Source organism: Vulpes vulpes, chromosome 10, assembly GCF_048418805.1.
Source record: "Vulpes vulpes isolate BD-2025 chromosome 10, VulVul3, whole genome shotgun sequence".
Taxonomy (NCBI): domain Eukaryota; kingdom Metazoa; phylum Chordata; class Mammalia; order Carnivora; family Canidae; genus Vulpes; species Vulpes vulpes.
Window position 1 is genome coordinate 36,170,338 of NC_132789.1, and position 21,740 is coordinate 36,192,077.

Genomic DNA, 21,740 nt, shown 5'->3' on the forward strand with positions numbered 1-21,740 from the left:
TAATTGTATATAACATGAATAAGTTATGTAAAATTGTTGAATTGGGTGGTTTGTCTTGTCTGGCGCAGGGATGTAAGGATTGCCTGCTTTGGTACAGCTAGCTTATCTTTAACCTTTTGTTTTTCTTTCTGACTTTGTGAGTAGGGAAGTGAAAAGGAAAAAAAAGAACAAAATAAAAATGGGAAGAAAATATTTTTTATCATTTTTGCCTTTTAAAGACTATTATTCCTTCCCAAAATAACCATTTTCTACCTTTTAAAAAATGATATATAAAATGTGTTATTTTTCTATCTGGTTTTTATTTTTCCTATATGATGTCTGTAAATTATGCAACAGGAAAAATTTTAATCTGAAGTTATGTTTCCTGATTCACTGTCACAGTTTCTGTAGAATTTATTTATCCAATGTAAGAGCAAGATTCTCTTCTGCCTTCATGGGGCATTTAAATCATCACTAAAAAGGATAGAAGGTTGTATGTGCCTGGTTCTGATAAGACTTGGTAAGACCTTAGAAAACCTGAGAGTGAGGTAGACACCATTATTGTTTCTCCTGATGAGTTTTCACTAATTTTCCATAGATTCACAAAGAAGCAAACATTAATGCTGTATAATGCTGCATTATACATAATGCAACATAATGCTGTGTTTGCCATATGTAGACATTGTAAAACTTGTTGGCGGTACAGAGGTGAATAAGATACAGTTTCAGTCTGTGGTAGTTTATAGTCTGATGTGATAGGTGGACATGGTGTTGCAGAAGAAGGAACTGTTGTAAAGAAGAGAGCTGTGCAGAGAACAGTGGAAATAGTACTTGTATTCTGTAGGAAAGTTTTCAATAAAGAAAGGCATGTTGGAGCTGGGGTGAAAGAATCTGCAGAGGCTGTCCTGCAGGCCTCCCAGTGGGGAAGGGGGTGGCATCGTGGGCAGAGTGGATGGCATGGAAGAGGCTTGTTGGCATGTTGTAGTGTTTAGAATATGGCAGATAATCAGTGTGTGATGGTCAGATTATGGGGTGTGTGTGTGTGTGTAGGTTGTGCTGGTGACAGGGAACAAAGTGAAAGACAAAGGTGCTGTAGAGACGTGACTGTAGATGGGCCCCAGGTCCAAATGATCCGTGCATATATCTTCCTCTCATTCTGATTAACCTCCTTTGACAAACCTTGTTGCAGATGCCAGAATGTTTCGTGGAGGAAAATAAAAACCACAAAGCTTTATACTTTTTGAAAAACTAGATTCAGAAGTTAAGTTTAAAAAAAGAAATAAAGCACAGGACAAAAACTGTTAAAAGCTGCAGTCCATTAAGTGAGTCATGTCAGGTTCAGACTCTCAAGATGAGGCATTTAGAGTCCCAGAAGGAAGGGTAGAAAGATACAAAGACAAATTCTACCTTTTTAAAAATTTTATTCAAGTTTAACATTATATCCAAAGAAAGGGAAGGAAATTATTTTCATTCCTGTATTCAGTGGCTTCCTGCTTCCAGAATTTAGGACGCAGGGTTGCACTGTCACTTCTGTGGTTCAGTTAACATTATCATGTTAAAGGTGGCATCGGGAGCTAGTCTGGGAACTTGGCTGCCCGTTTGTTTTTGTATTTCTAAACATTGGACCCCAGAGTTAATTAACTGGTTATTAGCGGAGAGTAGCTTTTGGTGTGTGTGTGTGTGTGTGTGTGTGTATATATATATATATATACACACATACTTCGGCTCCCCTTCCCCACTCCACTAAACGGACTCATAGACTTTCAGAACTGGAAAGTACCTGAAAGAGATCATTTAGTCCAACCTTCTCATTTTACAGATGGGGAATCTGAGGCCTATAGAGAGGTTAAGTGATTTGAACAAGGTCACACAGGTACATATGGTAGCAGACCACTCACTGTTTCTGCCGGTCTTCCCTTTCTGGTTTTGTTGTCATCATCGTTGTCATTGTTTGTTTTAACCTCCCGGAAATGTTACTTCAGAAGTTTCTGGAACTACCAGGTTGTGGCATGTTTTGAGTTCTGATGTTTCATTCTTCACCTTCTTTCTACCCTGTTTGTATTTCTGGCTCTGGGTAGGTGGGTCTGGCAAGCAGCAGATGTTTCTATTTTATTTCTTTTATTTTGGGGATGTTAATTACGTGTGATGTGTGCCTTTGCAAACATATATAAATTGAAAGGTCTTAAGATATGTACACTAGACATGTATTTAATGGTAAATTAAACCTTTTATGACAGTTATAACATGTGGATGAAGAACAGTTCTTAATACGGACTTTTAATAATTGACTACCTGTTTATGTCTTTATATTATCAAACATTTAGTAAATTATTTTAAGAAAGGACAAAATTAGCATCATATCATTAATTAAATTCGTGTATGATGATACTTAGTAAATTAGTTTGTTTTGTGCAAGTGTGTGTATTGCATTTTTGTAAGTTCCTCTCTATAACCTCTAGGCCGGTGGGGGTAGAGGAAGGGGGGATGGGGATAGAGGTGTAATACAGTTCTTGCCTTTCTTTTTGAGAAGCTTAAATGATCATTGGATATTTGTTTTAAAAGGGTTACTGTATATCATCGTGTATTCTGTTTGGCATATAGCTCTCGGTCATTAGGTGATGAACCTTTAGCTGTTAATTTTTACCTGTTAAGTTTTCTTTTGTAAGCTGGGCTAGTGATGTTGAAGAGAGTTACAGAGGAGACCTACTTATCTGGCTGAGTCTTTGGCAAGTCTCATTTCTCTGGAAGCTTTTCCTGTTAGTAGTCTTCTCTCTTCATTCACCTCTGTCTACTGCTTCATTAAAAACTCTTTCAATGCTTCTTCATCTCTCTTGTCTCATGTAAGCCAATATAAGGTGAAGATTTTTTAAAGTGGTATCTTTTAAGTTGAATTTTAATTATAAGGAAGTATAAATGGTCAGATCTACCTAATACTTGTCTCAGTCAAATCCCATTTTCCATTTATGTATCTTCAATTTTGGTTTGTAATGAAGACTTGTTGAGAGGCTTGTCAGTTAAGAAGCATCATCATTCTTACCCCAGCAACCCTTCCTCCAGATCACTTCCATCACTACTGGCCCCAGTATCCATACCTGTAGAGATTTTCATAAACTTTTCATGTTTTCATGATCACTTTTTGTTCTATCTTTTGTGCCAAATGCCACTCTTGTAGGAAGGCTGATTTTGAGTAGAATTTGTTATTGCTTTTTTTTTTTTAAACTGTTGGTGGCAATTTTTTATTTTAAATGGGAAGTATGGAGCAGTGCTGGAAAAACTTTGACTTTTTAACCAGAGGTACTGGGTTTGAGTCCTGTCCCTTCCACTTGCATATTGTAGTTTGGGACAAGGGTTTTAATGCTCTTCTAAATCTTAGCTTTCTCACGTATAAGATGGAGATTATATTTTCTGTTACATGGTTGTGACTATGAAATTTAAAAACATGGAAACTCCTTTGTAACGTGTGTACATCTAGTAGACATGGAATAGCTCATTTCCACTTCTCCTCCATTTCCTCCTCTTACCAGTAATATTTGAGAATCAGTTTATGATGGTAGTCTTAAGCAGTGTTTATCAAACCAAACATGAGCTCCTGAAGAAGCATGGGAATTTTAGAGAACTAAAGCTGCATGAAAGTCAGAATGTTTATTTTTTTTGTTGTGCTGCCATGAGACCAGCTTCTTAGAATTATTTCCTAGCTTACTCCTTCTCCCTCACCTTCTGAATCCTATCTTTATATGATTCCTTATAAAATATTCTGTTATGGATTCTTCCCTGTTAATCAGACCTCTTCTTTAATCTGTACTAAAGAAAGTGTAAAACATGACTATTTTCTTGGTCAGTCTTCCTCTTACCTGTCGTGTTCTGTGTATGAGTAAGTATGAAATTATTTAGCAAAGATACATAAATGTGCATATGGCATTACTAAGTAAGTTTTTTTTTGAGCAAAACTCAATATACTAAATTATAATATGCAAAAAAAGGGGAAAATCTTTGTTTTAAGCAATAGTATGAAAGTCAGTTTATTTCAGGTCTGACAAGTTAGAAACTGGTGGATTCTAATTTGTTTATGATTCAGCTTTCATATGGATTTGGATTTAAAACTGTTTGAAGTAGATGAACTGTACAGATATTTTTAGAATTTCTTAAATGTAAAATATATTACCACCATCACTTGCTTGAAACTCTTAGGGCCAGTTGTGTTTCAGCATTCGGGACTTTTCCCCTTGCAGAAGGGTAATATGGAAGCATATACTGCTTTGTATTACATAACACAGCAGTGGGCTTTGTAGCAGTACTTAGCATGAAGTGTTTGACTCTTTAAGTGTATTAGATGAAGAGTGCATACAGTGTCATAAACTCAGGTTCTGCTACAATTGAGTTTGTCATAGTTTAACATAAAATGTTAGATGTCTCAAACTTCTGGGATTTTGGAATTGGAGATTAAGGGATTGTAGACCTTTATTTGCTTTAAAATGCTAAGTTATTATTTGAAATAATTTTTTTATTTGAAATAATTTTTTAAAAAACATCTCACTTGGTTAGTAGCTGTAGTTACCATTATTTTGCTGACCACAAACTGAAGTACAGGATCCCTTTCAGAGCCTTATTAATATTTATAAATACACCTATTAATCATGAGTGAACCAGTACATGATGACAAACATGTCACTGCCATTAAAAAAGACAAATTTTAGTATTCTATATGTAATGCTAAGTCAACATTTTACTGTTGTAGATTTATTTTACTTATTACTCTTTAATTACTCTCAGACTTTAATTAAAACTCGTTAACCTGAGAGATTATTGAAAAAGATGACCTTTGGCTTCTCTAAAGAGAGAAAGGTCTGGCCTAAAAATTTTTTAGTGAGTGTTTTTGAGTAGATTCTTTTACTTTTTTTTACTCTTATTTTACTATTTTAAAAATAATAGCTTTTAAAATAATAGTTTGAGAAAACTATGTTCAACTCTGAGTTGAAGACAATGTTGAAAATAGTTGTTTGTATATACTTGGTGAAATCAAAAATAAATTCCCTTAGCATGCAGAATGCCATAAATGAAATTTGAAGGTGCAGATGCAGCAACTGAATTTACAGTGTTGTGCATTCGTGGCATCACAAGTTTTTAAGCACGTGTGTAAGCTAAGGTATGATTGATACACTTAACATTTTAAGCCTTGATTTCCTTAATTGTAAAATGGAGATAAAGACACTGCCTACTTCATAGGATTTGTAGGATTGAAAGAAATAGTTAATACAAAACAGTGTGATGCCTGATCCATTAAAACAGTTCAGAAAATGTTTGTTACTTTTTTTTGCCAGTGCAAAAAATAACTAGGTCACATTTAAACTTTTCTTTTAGGTGTGCTGAAAGACATTATGATACCGCCAAATTTAACTGCAGAGGTAGGTATTAACTGCTGAGTAATGTATTATGTTATATAACTTAAAACCAATACACTAAATCTTAACAGTCATAGCAGTAATGAATAATCTCAATTATTAAGTGAGGTAAATAAATATTTGTCTTAAAGATGGTCTTAGACAATTTGGAAAACAAATGTAATTTTGTTGTTGTGTTGTAGGAAGCAATTATCATATAAACCTGCCAGTACTAGTAGGAATACTAAATAGCAGAGTAGACTGTAAGAATTAGGAAAAATGTCTAGACTAACAATAAAATGAAGAGAGGGTTATAATATCTACTGTTGGAGGCATTTGGTGTAACAGTAAGAAATTATAGATAGAGCAGAGTAGCAGTAAGAGATTAAGAGAAAGCAGAGCTACTTAAGAACTGTGGAACGGTGACAGGGGCCAGTCAGGGAGAAGGGTATGTGACAAATATGGATAAGAGGAACTTGACAGATGAGAGCAGGAGCTACTTTGAATGGGTTCTTCTCCAGGGATAGTGAATTCCTCTGAGAGCCCACAAAGGAACTTCCATCTGTGTTTGTGGAACCCTTTGAGCCATACGAGACCTGGAGAGTGGAGAGAAGCCCGGCAGATGCTACCGTGACAGAAAGAGAAGCTGGATGCCGTGAGCTACATGTTGATGTGCTTGCCATTGATGCCTTCTGGAAATCCAGAACGGACTTTCCGACAGCTGCTTTGAGAATTTAGAAGCATTAATGGTTGAGAGCCAGTACAGATCCACTAAGAATTTTTCCTTTTTTGTGAATTTAGGCTGCTCCTTACCAGGCGAAGTGTGTTTTAGTCAGGGTGTATCTAGCTGTAAATAGACATTGAGCAATGTTTCCTGGGATGTTTCTGTGTGCCTCTGGGGAGATGAAGATGGAATGCCAGTGCAGCTGGGCCGAGGCTGAGGTGCAGGCCTTCCCGGAGACTCCTCGTGATAGTTGTCATCATCTGCCACCCGGGCTCACCCAACACAACAGAGGACCTAATGAACTGAGTCCTGTTCCACATTATCAGTGACTTGATGGAAGATAGAAGGCATACTTTTCACATACTTAGATGACACAGAGGATAATTCTATATAGTAAATGTCAGTAAAGGATTTTAATAGAGTGGAACCGAGGCAGGGACGAGTAAGAAGAAACTTAATAGTGATATATATAGCTAAACTATTTCTAGGCAGGTTAAAAGAAAATGCTTAGCTCTGACTATAGGGAACAGAGAAATTTGGGGGTTTTTATGACTATCCACATGAAAAGATCTGAAACTTCATTAGATAAACTTTACTACAACTATGTAGATTTTTGTAAGTAGTTTTCTCAGTTTCTTTTGTAAATGCCTTTAAAAATCCATAGTATACAACACTAACATTTGCCAGACCATCCTTAAATAACACACTTAGCATTTTTATTATATCAAGTGTAAAATCAATCCTTTCCATCGTTGATTTATCGGTTATTTATACTTTCTCTGGAATATATGTTTTGTGATGACGTAGTATTATAAATGTTATGACTCCTTTTGTCAGAAAATGCATTGAGAGCCCTGATAGGAAACCTGTGTGACATTTCATTTTGAGTTTGTCTCTTCCCTCTGATATATTGACGTGTGCTCCCTCTCCATTGCAAAGTTTCCTCTTTCATTAAAGTGGGGAAAATAATGCTTAGCCTCTCTCTCTCTAGTGGTAGGTTTAAGAATTAATGAGAGACTATTTTCTATTCAAAAATTGGAAAATTATCAGACAGCAAATTATTTTTCTCTGGAGTTCCGTTTTTCTTTTAAACATCTGTTAAGCTTACATGCAATGTTTCTAAAGTTAACCTACTTTTAATAAACAGTTCAGGAAAGACTTTTTTCTAATTGTGAGGTTATCTTTTTACCACAGTTGCACAGTATCCTTTTGAAGACCATAATCCACCACAGCTAGAACTTATCAAACCCTTTTGTGAAGATCTTGACCAATGGCTAAGTGAAGATGACAATCATGTTGCAGCAATTCACTGTAAAGCTGGAAAGGGACGAACTGGTGTAATGATTTGTGCATATTTATTACATCGGGGCAAATTTTTAAAGGCACAAGAGGCCCTAGATTTCTATGGGGAAGTAAGGACCAGAGACAAAAAGGTAAGTTATATTTGATTTTTTTTTTCTTTCTTGGAGAATTTATTGGAAAACAGGTTTTTTAAAAAGATGGATGATAGTGGAATGGATTCTAGAGTGAGGGCCTGAGGTGTTTACTGTGGTAACTCTTATTTCTTTATTCTGAACATTTAAATCATTTACTACCTTAACTGTCATATTAGCAAATTACTGATTCTTTTAATTTTTTTGTTCATGCTAGCATTTTCATATCATGCCAGTAAATCTTACCCATTAACTGTCTAGCATATTTTGGTCTCTAAAATCCTGAAAAAACGTTTAAAAAAGCAGTACACTGATCAAAAGTAAGCTTGATATTTCTGAACCTTGCTTGAGAATAAAGTGTCTGGATAATAACTTGAATGCTATTACCTAGTAAAGTGTGATCTTTACTTGTATAAGTACATGAAAATTATTCTTTGATATGAATATTCATGAATGTAGTTATATTAAGATTCGTCAAAGGTTCTCTTATTCAGAAGACTAATAAAAACTATGTTGAAAATCAGTGACAAACTTAATCTGTGTAAGTATGTTTGAGTGGAAAACGTAAACTTGGGAGAACTTTCACAGTGATTTTCAAGGGATTCATTTCTTTGGATGGCAAGTGTGACAAAATATGTTTATATTTCTTGCGAAGAGATTTTGTACATTTCTCTGTCTCTGAGAAGGAGAAACCCAAACCACTCCAGATAGAGAAACTCACCTAGAGAACGCTACTGAGGGAGACATCACAACTTTATGTACAGAGTTTATTCTAGTTTTCATAGTGTTTAGAATCAGGAAAGTTTTCTTCCAATAACTTGCCTGCCTTCTTTCACTTCTTCCTTCCTTTTTGGAAGGAAATGTGGCTTGAACTCATGACCCTGAGATCAAGACCTGAATTGAGGTCAGGAGTCAGACACTTAACCGACTGAGCCACCCAGGTGCTCCTAGGCTGATTTCTTTTTAGTTCAACTTCAAAACAAAGATAAGTGATCATTTCAACCATCTTAGCTGAGTAGTTGCATCGATTCCTGGCTCCTTTTCTCCTTCCTCATTTCTTGTTTTGTCTTTGTGACTTTTTTATTTTATTTATTTTATTTTATTTTTATTTTTTTTTTAATTTTTATTTATTTATGATAGTCACAGAGAGAGAGAGGCAGAGACACAGGCGGAGGGAGAAGCAGGCTCCATGCACCGGGAGCCTGATACGGGATTTGATCCCGGGTCTCCAGGATCGCGCCCTGGGCCAAAGGCAGGCGCCAAACCGCTGCGCCACCCAGGGATCCCTCTTTGTGACTTTTTAAAATTACACCTAAGGATGCCAAGTGCTGTATATTGGCGATAGTTTATAATACTGAATATTATATTCATACTTGATTTTAGTGAATATTGATTAATATAGATTGCCTTATATTTCTTTATGTTGTGAACACCCTGGGATGATAGCAGTGGAGTGGATTCTAGAGGGGCCTGGGCCTGAGGTGTTTACTGTGGCTCATTGTTTCATCATCTCGAGGAAACAGTTGCTTTTACTGATTAAAAATTTAGAAAGTCACTTGTTATACACTTAGAATAAATGCAGGGCAGCACAGGGAAAAAGAGAATGAAGGGGAAAAAAAACCAGTATAATTGCTGAAGCAGTGGGAGGAGTTTAGAGCAGGGTTGATGAGCAGTAGACATTGTAGTTGTGGGAAAGAAATCAAGTAAAACGAATTTAAAGTAAAAATAGAGAAGCTCTGTAATATGGAGCCAGAACATTAGATTTAAGTCCATGGCTCTCAAAGTATTTATGTTACATACCTTCTAAAAATATGAAAGCTATAAATAGTCTCTCACTAAAAATGTGCATGATATACATGAACATAAAATTTTCCTTACAGTTTTTAATTACACTAAATTTTTTTTAACATGGAAAATAAGAATTATGTCCCCTTTTTTAATGGAAAAAGCAGGGCCACTACTTGAAGATAGTGAATAAATCTAAATGGTTACAAATTAATCAAAGTTAAGGTTTAGTTCTGCCCAATAGTAAGTTTTAATGAAAGGGCTGCTATTATTTAGATTTTTTTTTTTTAAAGATTTTATTTATTTGAGAAAGACTGAGTGAGAGAAGAGAGAGCACAAGCAGGGGGAGGGGCAGAGGCAGAGGGAGAAGCGACCCTCCATTCTAGAACCCTGGGATGATGACCTGGGCTGAAGGCAGACGCCTCACCAACTGAGCCACCCAGGTGGTCCTAGGTTTTAAACGATACATTAAAACTAAAAAGCCATTGTCTTTGACTTGACAACTTTTATGTCATCTTTGATGTCCAGTCCATTTTGACTTTGTTTTAGGTGAAAATAAGTGCTTAAAACCCTATCTCATGAAAGAACAAATGGAATCTATAGATTCTTTTGTCAGGTGAAAGTAGGTTTATGTCAAAAAATAAGAATTCTCTAAGATTCTTCAGATAAGTTAATTTTATATCATTTTCTTTGCCGTTAATGAGATCATTTTTGGCAAGATCCTGGCATAATACTATGTTAGGAAGGGATTATGACTTCATATTTTAGTTTCAAGGTTGAAGAGTTAAACTGTGTAAATGAAGTTGTATTTTATCCAGTTAACAGCGGTTAAAATCTTGGCCGTAGAAATGCCTTCTGAAACTAGTGAACTTATGTGTAGCGAAACATTTCATAATTGCTCCCACTTCTTGAAAAAACCTCTTGAGAAGCTCTTGATTGAAAGTCTTGGCTTTCCTGAATTTGGCTATTTTCATAACAGTAGATTTTTCATGACAAATCCTCTTGTACAGGCTGTGATTCAAGGCTTGGCACTCATGAAGTAGTAGAATACTTCCACAATAATAAATAAGCTTTCTCCCAGGATCAATGATAGAGTCTTGCACCCCAATACATAATGATGAACAAAGGATTGAGTCACAGTGACATGGAGAGATCTATCTTTACCAAAGCAACCAAACCAGATGATTTGCCAGACATTAAGGTATTCTATCTACAGAATACTGAGATTTCTTCAGGAGAACTTTTCTGGGAGCATTTTGAAGATGTTAATGTTCCCTCAGGTTTCCAAAGAGGACTCCAAAATAAGTATTTTCCTTTGATTATGTTACCATGCATGTATTTGATGAAAACTAGTAGCTGGCTAAACTGAGAAGCTGTCATCATACACTGAAGGGAAGTGGTATTTCCAGTCCTTTCATGCCCTGCTTCATAGTTTTAGAGAAAGTGGTTGGTTTTTCTGGAATGCACAGGATTGTTTGTTAGAGATACTACAACAGTCTTAACTTTTCTGTTGCAAGCTACACACACGTTTGACCATTTTTAAAGTATTTGCCTTCACCACATTCAGCTGCAACTTTTTTTTTCTTGGGCATTACAACCAACAGACTTGTAGAGTGTTTTAATCAGGATTTTGAGTTGGGGGGTAAGGTTTTTTTTTTTTAGAGTAGTCTGTAACCTTTCCTAACTAAGCTGTGCTGTGCTCTCACACATTCTCTTTCCCCCCCTTCCCTCCCTCTTATAGACACTCACCTACACACATACACACTCTGATGTAGATGCTGCTTCAGGAGAGTTCGCTAAATGCTTCTGATAGTGGGAACTAGCCATATAAAAAGCACTTGGGATTGTCTTTCACATCATTTTCAGGGATATAAGTAAAACCCAATGGTGCATAAGCAGTTTCTGTTAGATCCAAGAAAAGTCTTCATAGTCAAAAAGTGAGGACATATTTTAATTTGTCATTGGGAAGATATTGTAGCCCTCACAATCTGCAAATATGGTCAATTCTATCTCTCTGTAAAGGTGAAGAGAGATTTGGTAAACTGGCAAGGCCCGTGGGATATTGTTGTGTATTAGGGGCCAGAGTGAAAAGATAGTAAGAGAAGTATTTATGAAAATCAAATGCAGGATGTTGTATTTTGTACAATGCTCAGGCACACTGCTTTCTTCTTCCTCTCATAGGTTTGAATCTACCCCAAGTAGAAGATAACAGGCTAACAGAGGTTGGAGTTCTGTGTGTACTCAGTAAAATTGTTACATTATTTAGCTCTTATATAAAGACTCAGAGTTCAGTAATTTAGACAAAATTGATCACTTTTAGCATCTTGGAGTCCAAATAAATCATTAAGATCTGTTGTGCTTTAGTTCATGATTAATTAATATACCCAGACCATTTTTGGAGGAATTTTTTTCAGCTGTGGTCTAAAGCAGTATCCTAATGTGCTCCTACCTTTATTTCTGTGGATATTTAAAAAGACAAAAAGAAATTTATGAGCAGATGCTGTTGATGAGGTTATATTTTGCTGATGGTTCCATTTGCATTTTATGCTGAAACAGTGTTAGAAAGCTTAGATTAAAGGGATAAAGATTATGGGTGTAAGATTATTAACCTTTTTTGGCAGGAATTTTTATTTTAAAAATGATAAAACAGAGGCCCAGAAAGATGAAGTGCTTTGATTAGGATTAATCAAACAGTGACTGATAGCATTCAGAGTAAAATTTGAGTCCCCTGCACATTGTTGAACTTTGTTCTCTGCTATCTTGGAGCTGCAAAGGAACTTTGAGACTGTTCAGAATTAATCTCTTGTACAAGGACACGCTCTCCCAAAATAGGCCTATTTTGACAAGGCTCCTCAGTTTATAGCCTTTTTTTTTTTTTTTTTTTTTTTTTTACTGACGCTCAGGCATTTAGTGGCCCCAACTTAAGGAGAATAAAGGCAGCTTGAAGTTGTTAGTCTTGTAAATACAGTGCTGTGGGTGTCCTTTAAATCTTTGACAATTTAATTTTCTGAAAACTTCCAGATAAATCACATGTTTATTTAATGGTTAGGGTGCTGGTGAAATAATATGTTTTTAACCTTTAATAAGTATAGTTTCATCATGAGAAATGAGCTAAGCTGAACATGGTAAAGCTGTTGTTACACAACTGTGGAAATCTTCCAGGGAAGTATCTTAACTGAACCATTATTATAGGAGATACATACATTTTATCAATTTTTCCATTTATATGGCATTTAATATTATTAAAACTGTCTTTAATGTGACTTTGCTTATATCCTTAATTTCAGCTATAGGGAAACATTCAGAAGAAAGTTGTGTTCTGGTGACAGTGATATCGGAGGATATTGTTTCTTCTCCTCCTTCTCTTTCTCCACATCCCTCCTTTGTCCCCCTCACCCTTTCCCACTTCCTGATCCCCTACTCCTACCCACTCTTGTTTTGAAGAAAGAAGAGCCGGTTGTCCTGTTTTAGCGGAGAACTTGTCGACTTGGCAGGGACTCTCAGAGTCATCTGGTGCAGTCTTGCCATTCCCTCGGCAGGCTCGGTACAGATGAGATGGCCGAGTGGTTGGTGCCAGCGGACCGGACAGTGTGCCTTGTGTTAGTAATACCCCAATAATACTTCAAGTTTGGAGTGTTGCGCAGAAGCCAGAGCACAACTGACACCTCCTCTAAGGAAGCATGGCTTCTGAAGGCACACTAACTGCTTGTGAGAAGGAAGAGTCCTTCTTTCATTCAATAATTTAGAAGAAGGCAACAATGTTACACTTCCCTAAGAGTCATTCCTTTGCAGATTTGATCCTTTTACTTTATGAGTAAAAGCCACTGTCAGCAGTTCCCTGTACACATCCACCCCCGCCCCGCCTCCAAAGAGCCTGGTGCAGGGCAGCTCGCAGAGCTGGTTCCTGCAAGTCCTATGCCTCACACTGTCTGTACTTACACTTACGTATCAGAATGATCATTAACCCACAGGATTTATTGTAAACTGAATGAAAGAGATAAAGCATCCTGCTAGTGCTTGTAAGTATATATTTTGGCAAGATTCCCCGAATATCTGAATTCAAAGAGGCATACTTTCTACATGACAAACTTACCCAGAATTTCTGCTACTCCTCTCTTTCTGTTGCCTTCCCTCACCCTTCTAGAATGGTGGCAAGTAAAGTAAGCATTAATACTTATTTTCTTTGATTAAACTCTTAGAGAAAAAAATTGAGCTCTTGATTTCTTTTTTGTTTTGTTTTCAAAGCAATTATTAGAGATAAAATTCATATATATTATGATCTCTGTAATTGAGTTCATTAGCTTATCTGTAATGAAGACTTAAACTTTCTAGAAATAATAAATATTAACTTTATTCTGAGTGATCCCAAGAAGAGGAAATTTTCTAGTTTGTCTGAGGAATGAATTTTTATGTCCTGATAGATATAGTCAGGTTATGTTTTCTAGTTACTTACTAAATTTCCCCATATGATAACCTATTAAAATTTTCTCATTTTTCTCCTTACTTAAACTTTAATTCTTCTCATTTTCAATAAAAACAAAACAAAAAGAACAACTCCTAATATAACATTCTTATTTTTTCTAACACATTAATTCTTTTGGGCTAAACTGTGTTCCTCTAATACATGGTATTTAAGCCTCTTATACAATTTACATATTCATTAAATTATAAGATTTTTATATCTTGAAGGACTTTAGCAATGATTTAGTTCAGACCTATTCTGATATAATGATCAAATAAATCTGTGATGATCAGTCTATCCGAGGTCATTTCATCTATCTGTGTAATGACTCAAACTGTCTCTTAACCACAAATCTAGTATTCTTTCTACAGTGCTCTGTTCTCTTGTCCCAATTATTACTCTTTATTATTTTGATCCCCAAAGTAGAAATAAAAAAAAAAAGTAGTTATATTATAATGCATTAGAACTCTTTCAGTTTCCACTCACAGAAGCCCAACTCAAAGGAGCATAAACACAGGAGACATTTATACTGGCTTATATAGCCTAAAGAGCTCTGGCCCAGACGTAGATGCCTAACAGGTGTGGGTAATCTCTCTCAGCTCTCCCATTTTCTCTATGCTTTATTTTCAGGGAGGCACTATGCAAATAATAGCCAGGTATGACTCCTAGTCGTTCCAGGTTTACATTCTGTCTACTTGAATAACTGCAGTAGGAGGGGAATTAGAATTAGAGCAGAAATTCCTAGATTAGGTTCTGATTTACCTGGATTCGAGTATGCACCCATCCCTGAACCAAACATTCCGGCTGGAGGCTTGGGACATATATCTGATGCTGAAGAATAGAGCCCATCCCACCTCCACAAAACCACGGGGGGAATGACAGCTTCCCAAGGGGGAAAGGATGAGGTACAGAGACAACAGTGCCAGTGGTCTGCTCTGTATTAGTTGGAAGGATTCTGTGGTTCATGCAGCACTGTTGTTGATACATTACTTACAATAAGTTTCATGGAACCAAAGCACGAGAATAAACTTTGGAGACTCTTCATAAATGGGAAAAACAGTGCTCAAACAGGTCGTGACTTCTTTTGCATTACCTTGTAAGTTTGTGTGCTGTTAGTAAAACCCAGGACATTGGAGTTTAAAGTTCTAGAATCAGAGTCATATTTAGATTCAAGTCTGGGTTTTGAACAGGATAATTATGTGCACCAGGACTGTTTTCTTATCCTTGAAATAGAAGTGATAGTCTCTGTCTTACAAAGTTCTAGTATATGTAAAATGTCTGGCACTTAGCTTAATATATAAGAACTACTGTTATATGTAGTCACTGTAATGGTGACCATTCCTAAGAGCTATACTTCTTCCTTTGTTGAATTACTTTCCTGTAATAATCTTGTTGTGAACATTCTGAAACATAGATTTTCAAGCTTCAAGCAAACACTATTATTTTAAAACATTGACATTATTTCTGAGTTTGGAAGTGCCAGTGAAGTTTACTGAAGTAGAAAAATACTTTTTTAAATGATGAATCTGGATTGTAATCATTTTAGAGAAGATGATTCAAGGGTACAGAATATGAGCAAAACCTTTCACATCTTGTATTGTGGTATCCAGGTTGAATTCTGGCTTGGAAGTACTAGGACAGTGTTCTAGGTTTGAGAGATGTGTATAACCTATACTTCTAAGTTTCTGGGTTTTTTAAAGAGATTAGTCATATACAAGAGACTTACATAGAACAACTCAGGTTAGAAAATAAGTGGTTCATTTAAGATACATCGGGCAAATGTAAATTTTAAAAGAAGATGACAGGATATCATTATCAGAGTGCATTTACAACAAAATGTATAAAACTAAATCAAGAATGTCAGTTTATATTAACACAGGGTACACTCCAGATTATGAAGATTTATCAGTTACGAACTCTTATGTGCTAAATGTAACATCAAATACAGTAAGCAAAAGCTGGAAGAAATGGAGAAAAAAATTGGTGGAAAAGCAACAGTAATAGGAATCTTTACTTGAAGATCAAGAAGGTTCAAAATAAGATATATAGATGGCTTGAATAATACAATAAAAATACCCCACAAAATGTATCTTTTTTCTTTTTTTGTCATCCAGAAATCAGTTACCAAGTTTAATAATTCATTAGGTCAGCTGCAAAGAAAATCTCATCTCCCAAGTAGAAATACGTCAACCCCATTCCTTGATTATAATTCGGAATGGCTAGACATTTTTTTAAAATATATAATTTTGTTTTTTTTTCCCTATGCTTTTAAAGATTGTATTTATTTATTTGAGACAGAATGCAAGCAGGGGAGGAACAGAAGGAGAGAAAATCTCTAGCAGATGCTGCACGAATGAGGAGCCTGACACAGGGCTTGATACCACAACCCTGAGATATGACTTGAGCCAAAACCAAGAGTTGGATGTTTAACTGACTGAACCACCTAGGCGTCCCCAGCTAGAGACTTTTTTTTTTTTTTTTAAGTTAAATCAAATCAACCATTTGGAAATTTAAAGCCAGTTACTTACATAATTTTGGGTCAATGGGGAAATACAAATATATTTTAGAGATTATTAAGATAATAACCAGTAGGAAAGAGGGATTAATAAAGATTGTGAATTTGCAAACAGTAAACCACTTCAAATAATAATTTCAAACGCTGATTGTATGAAAATGCCAATCAAATCAATACATCTCTTTTAAAGCTCTTTTCAAGGAACAAGAAGAGAAAGGGGAAACAAATTATACATTAAGTTTGAGAAAGGTGACAACTACAGTGTGGAGGTAACAAAATTTAGGTCTGTGCTAATGAATTTGAAAATTTCAATGGGAAATAAGCAATTTTCAGTGAACATCATTGCTTCAAGGTGAAATACAAAATTTGAGCAGACTATCCAACAATGAAAATGTGTAGGAGCCCTCAACATGTACCTAATCAGAATTGTATTTCAGGTGGCTGCTATCCAGCCTGGAAGTATCAAATAATTCTGTTATCTAGTTGGTCTAGGTGTTAGAAAATATATAAGACTTCCAGATAACTGCTTGCAGATTAATGTCCTTAATCTGATAAAGATAGCATACTTAAAAAAAACAGCAAGTATGATATGGGAGAAATTAGTACTTTGGTTTGGTCAAAAGTAAAAGCACATTCAAGGTTGTTGTGAGAGGTATGAGTGGAAAAGAGGTTGGGCTGTATTTTTATGTTGGAATTACAGTGTGTGATACATTTTCTTATTTGAGTAGTCACTGAGAAACCATATAGCATTATGAATTGTTAGTATGATTAATCTTAGACTTTTATCAAGTTAATCAAAGAGTAGTATAAAAATAGTTTGGAGAGAAGATAAATCAGAGGCCGATAATCATTTGGCTATTGCAACATTGCAGGAGGTGACTGAATTAGAATTACCACACAAAACTAGAACTGGTATTTTGAGAGGTATGTCAAAGTCTGGATTTTGGCATCTGAATAGATGTGAAGAAATCTACTAAGAGTATTCTAAATGAATTTTGACCTCTAGTGTGCTTTCCATTTTGTACATCCTGTGTGTGTGTGTGCATGCGTGTGCGCACGTGTGCATTGTGTATGTCCCAGGCAGTTGATCTGCTGACCAGTCTCTGTCTTTACTCTGCTGCCTGGGGCTTTGCTGTAGTGCAGGGGTTTCTTTACCCTTCTTTTCTGTAACCCTGTGTAGTTCACTGTTGCCTCTCAGGTTGTTTCCTTTACTCTTGCAGGAAGAAGATGGCAGGATAGTATCAGTGGTTGAGTGTAAACTCTGGAGTTGGGAGTACTGGGGTGAAACTTAGTTCAGTTACTTACAAGATGTGTGACCTTAACTCATCTATAAAATGGTGTTACCAATAATACCCACTTCATGAGTACTAAATTGTATTTATTAAAGTACTGAGAACAATGTGAAGAACATGGTAATGGTTCAGTCAACAGTGGTGCTGGTGGTATTCAAAGAGGTTTGGGGCTCAGATGCCAGGAAATAACAGTGAATATCATTTAATATAAATAATAGAGGTTGGTCCATGCAAGAATAGGAAAGCTTCAGTTTTTGGATATGTTGTATTTTAAGTGTTTCTGAAATTTCCAGCTGGAAATGTCCATTCCAGTGTTAGAAATTCTGGACTGGGAATTGGGAATAAAGTCATATTGAGAGATACAGGCTTTGGAGATAATGTATAAGATTGATAATTAAACTACTATAACAAAGGGGATTGATAAAGAAGGGCTTGCTCAGGTCAGATTTTTGAGCTGTGCCTACAGCTAGGGATGAGAAGAGATAGTAAGGGTAGGAGAAAACCTTAGAGAATATCTCCTATCACAGAGGCAGAGAACTTTCTCAAACTTAATGTATAATTTGTGTTTCCCCTTTCTCTTCTTGTTCCTTGGAAAAGAGCTTTAAAAGAGATTTATTGATTTGATTGGCATTTTCATACAATCAGTGCTTGAAATTATTAGTTGAAGTGGTTTACTGTTTGCAAATGAAAAAGGCAATGAAAAAGGGTACAGGATGGGACTAAGCAAATAATAGGAAATAACCATTTAGAACTATTGACCATTAAGAAATCAGACTCATGATAACAGACTCCTGTGAGTTAAGGAGCAGAGGCTTACCTTTGAGAATTTATGTGGAGAAGGAGGGTGACAATTTGAGAGAGATACGAGATTTGGAGAGAGAGTGCATTTTCAGTCTTTGAATTGTTTTGGATAAAGGATAAGGGTTACCTGAGCTGATTATTAGAAGGAGACAGGTAGAACAAAGACAAATGCCAGGGAGAGGTTAATTAATAGAGCACTTGTGAAAATGGAACCTAAGTTGACATGAACTCCTTACAAAATGGCCAGGAGTGAAAAAAATTTTAAGATGGGAGAAGGGAATTTTGAGAGTATCCACACTGGATAACCTCAAGAGTTCCCAATAAAGTAGGAGCTAAATTCACTGAGGATGATGTCTGAGACAGGATTGGAAGAGAGGTGGTTTGAACATAGTGCTGGGGATTCCTGGGTGGCGCAGCGGTTTAGCGCCTGCCTTTGGCCCAGGGCGCGATCCTGGAGACCCGGGATTGAATCCCACGTCGGGCTCCCGGTGCATGGAGCCTGCTTCTGCCTCTGCCTGTGTCTCTGCCTCTCTCTCTCTCTGTTTGTCTGACTATCATAAATAAATAAAAAATTTTTTTAAAAAATTGTGAACATAGTGCTGCAGTCCTGGCGGTTGAGAGTTTAATAAGTGTGTACCAGAAAAACAAGGTATGGAAATGAAAGATTGGAAGTAGTAGGTGAGACTGAGTAAAGGCAGTAGCCCTTGGGAGGAGCACCACACATCTTCCCGGGCCTTTCCTCCTGGTCTGTTAACCTGAGGGAATCAAAGAAGCAGTGGCTGCTTTTTGAGATGATGGCCAGCAAGGTGGTGTGAAGTCAACCTGAAGAATGTCAAGTGTAACTAAGATTAGAATGTTTTAAAAGTTACATTTGAGGAAAAAAGGTTACAAATATAAGATTGTCATTAGTGGTAGAGGGTAGAACTATACTTTGGGGAAATGGTCACAGACCAATTTAACTTAAATGTTCTTGGCTAATTTGAATGAAGAATGGAAATTTTGAAAACATGTAGTCATCTTTTAATCTGTAAGAGCTTTGAAGTTCAGCCTTCTTTTCACATGTATAAAATAAATTTTTGAAGATCATTAACATGTTCATTTCTTAGATTTTAGGAGATTTTAGTCTTTATCGTCAAAATGCAGTAGGTAAAAACAGTTGTTTTCAGTATATGCATTCAGGAAATATTTGAAATGTAAAAATTGCAATATCAATTCAGTACAGAAGTTTTATTCTTTTTATTTCAAAATCTAAATAACAGTGATTTATTACTGTTAATTTAATTTTAGTAAGTGTGTATTGTGGCCATGAGAGATGAGACTAGAGAAGGACACAACTGAAGCCCGTGGTCCATACGTATTTGAGTCTTCCAACTCTGTTATTTCTGCAAGTTTAATACATGGAATTTGAGGTAGTGCTTGGTAGGAATTGCAAAGTTAAACTATAGAGGTGAAATTATGCATATTTTGATAGTAAAATAATTAAATTTAAATTGTACTTTCCAGTGTTTCTCTTTGAATTGTGTCAGTAATTTGGTTCAGTTTATATTTACACACAAATTATTCATCCAGGGTTGACATCTGGTAGGTTCATATATTCTTTCTCTATACATTTGCCTTGCCCTTTTGGCAGAGATTAACTCAATATATAAATAGCTGCATTATGGATGTGCTACCAATCGCTTGCTACTTGAGAAAAATTAAAGCTTTGCAAACCTTTTAATTATTCGTACAAACTTACACCAGGAAGATAAAGAGGAAAATATCATCTATCATTCCACTAAACCCCAATAGACCACTTGATAGCTTGGTCTTACAGACTTCCATTGATTTAATTTCTTGAATTTTAATTTAATTTTTAGACTAAATCATAAATTCATATGGTTCAAAAAGGATTCCTTCCAGCCATCATCCATCTGCTATTCTCCCCCTACCTGCTTTACAATTCTGTGCTTTATCTTGATTAATGTGAATGATAAGTTGTTTACTGAAGTAGTATTAAATAGTGTGATATAATAAGTCATTTTAAGTTTAAGCACTTTTCAGACTTTAATAATGATTTTCAACCTTAGTTTTTTATAGGAGCTTTTCACAGTAACACTATTTACTACTGTTTCTTTAAGAAAATACTGTACACAGAACTAAAATTCCAGTTCTTCCAAAATTATACTCCAAATGTAGATAGGATTTGTAAAACTGCTAATTTTAGGATTTGTGTAACATTTTGTAGATTTAGCAAGCTTTTGTGTAAATGCATTTATTGTTTACTCCTCATAAGGATCCTGTGAAGAAGACAGGGTAGGTATTGTCTTCATTTTCCTGAAGAAACAAATCAGAGTTGGTATTTTGACTGTCAGCTTTCAACTCCAAGTCTTCTGATTGTGTGGTCTTTGCCCTATAGCCAGAATCTTAACTCATTTGTCCTGATTTGAAATGGCTTTTATACCGTTTTTGATGTATTTTTTTAATTGTAATGAAATCATGCTACCCTTTATTTATTGTTTTAAAGATTTTTATTTATTTATTTGACAGAACACAAGCAGGGAGAGTGGGAGAGGGAAAAGCAGGCTCCCCGCTGAGCAGGGAGCCCAGTGTGGGGCTCGATCCCAGGATTCTGGGATCATGACCTGAGCTGAAGGCAGATGCTTAACCAACTGAGCCACCCAGGCTCCCCTCATGCTACCCTTAAAAAACAAAAAACAACAACAACAAAAAAAACCCCCAACAAACCTAAGGATACTAGAGTGAATACCTCTTTACCTACCATTCTGTATATCAGTCTTTAAAGTCACATTAACATACTTTATACTTTTCACTACAGGGAAGAAAAGCATTTGTGTCCAGAGTCTTTAAACACATGCAGAGATTCACATGCCAATAATAACTTTAAAATATTGTAAATTCTTTTTTCTCTTGAATATACTTTTAAGTTTTCTGCAAGTAACTTTCAACTGTCAGATGGCTTCATGTTACTATTTACCTTCTATCTCTAAGTCAAATGCTTACACTTTCCTGAAATCACACATGTCCTAGGGAAGGAGACCTCATACCTCATTTATTCAGCAGCATTAATGAATGCATGGCTGCACACACTAGATTTTTTCTTTAGATAAGATAGGGTTGGTTGTTTTTTTAATAGCACATGAATTACGTTTTTTTGTTTTTTGTTTCTGTTTTGTTTTTTTTTAGCATTTGTAATACTTATATTTTCTCTAAACATTCTGTGTATGCCTGTTTTCTTCTGCAAAGAGATCTGTGCAGCTCAGGGATATCTCTTAAGCACCTCTGTTACGGAACTCCTGCATACATTTATGCCAGCTACATATTCCTGTTTTGGGGGGAGGGGGTCTAAGGCCATCACTTTTTGCTGCTAT

The 21,740-nt window shown here is 35.9% G+C and overlaps 1 protein-coding gene across 4 annotated transcripts in view; it reads left to right on the plus strand.

The window, feature by feature from the left end:
• The window catches only part of PTEN (phosphatase and tensin homolog), an 88,551-nt gene that overhangs the window by 50,991 nt on the left and 15,820 nt on the right, over nt 1–21,740 (plus strand). For all 4 annotated transcript variants that reach the window (XM_026014797.2, XM_072723581.1, XM_026014799.2 and 1 more), the window contains 2 exons: nt 5,338–5,381; nt 7,276–7,514. In XM_026014797.2, the coding sequence (XP_025870582.1) occupies nt 5,338–5,381; nt 7,276–7,514 (283 nt within the window). The remainder of the gene's footprint in view (nt 1–5,337; nt 5,382–7,275; nt 7,515–21,740) is intronic.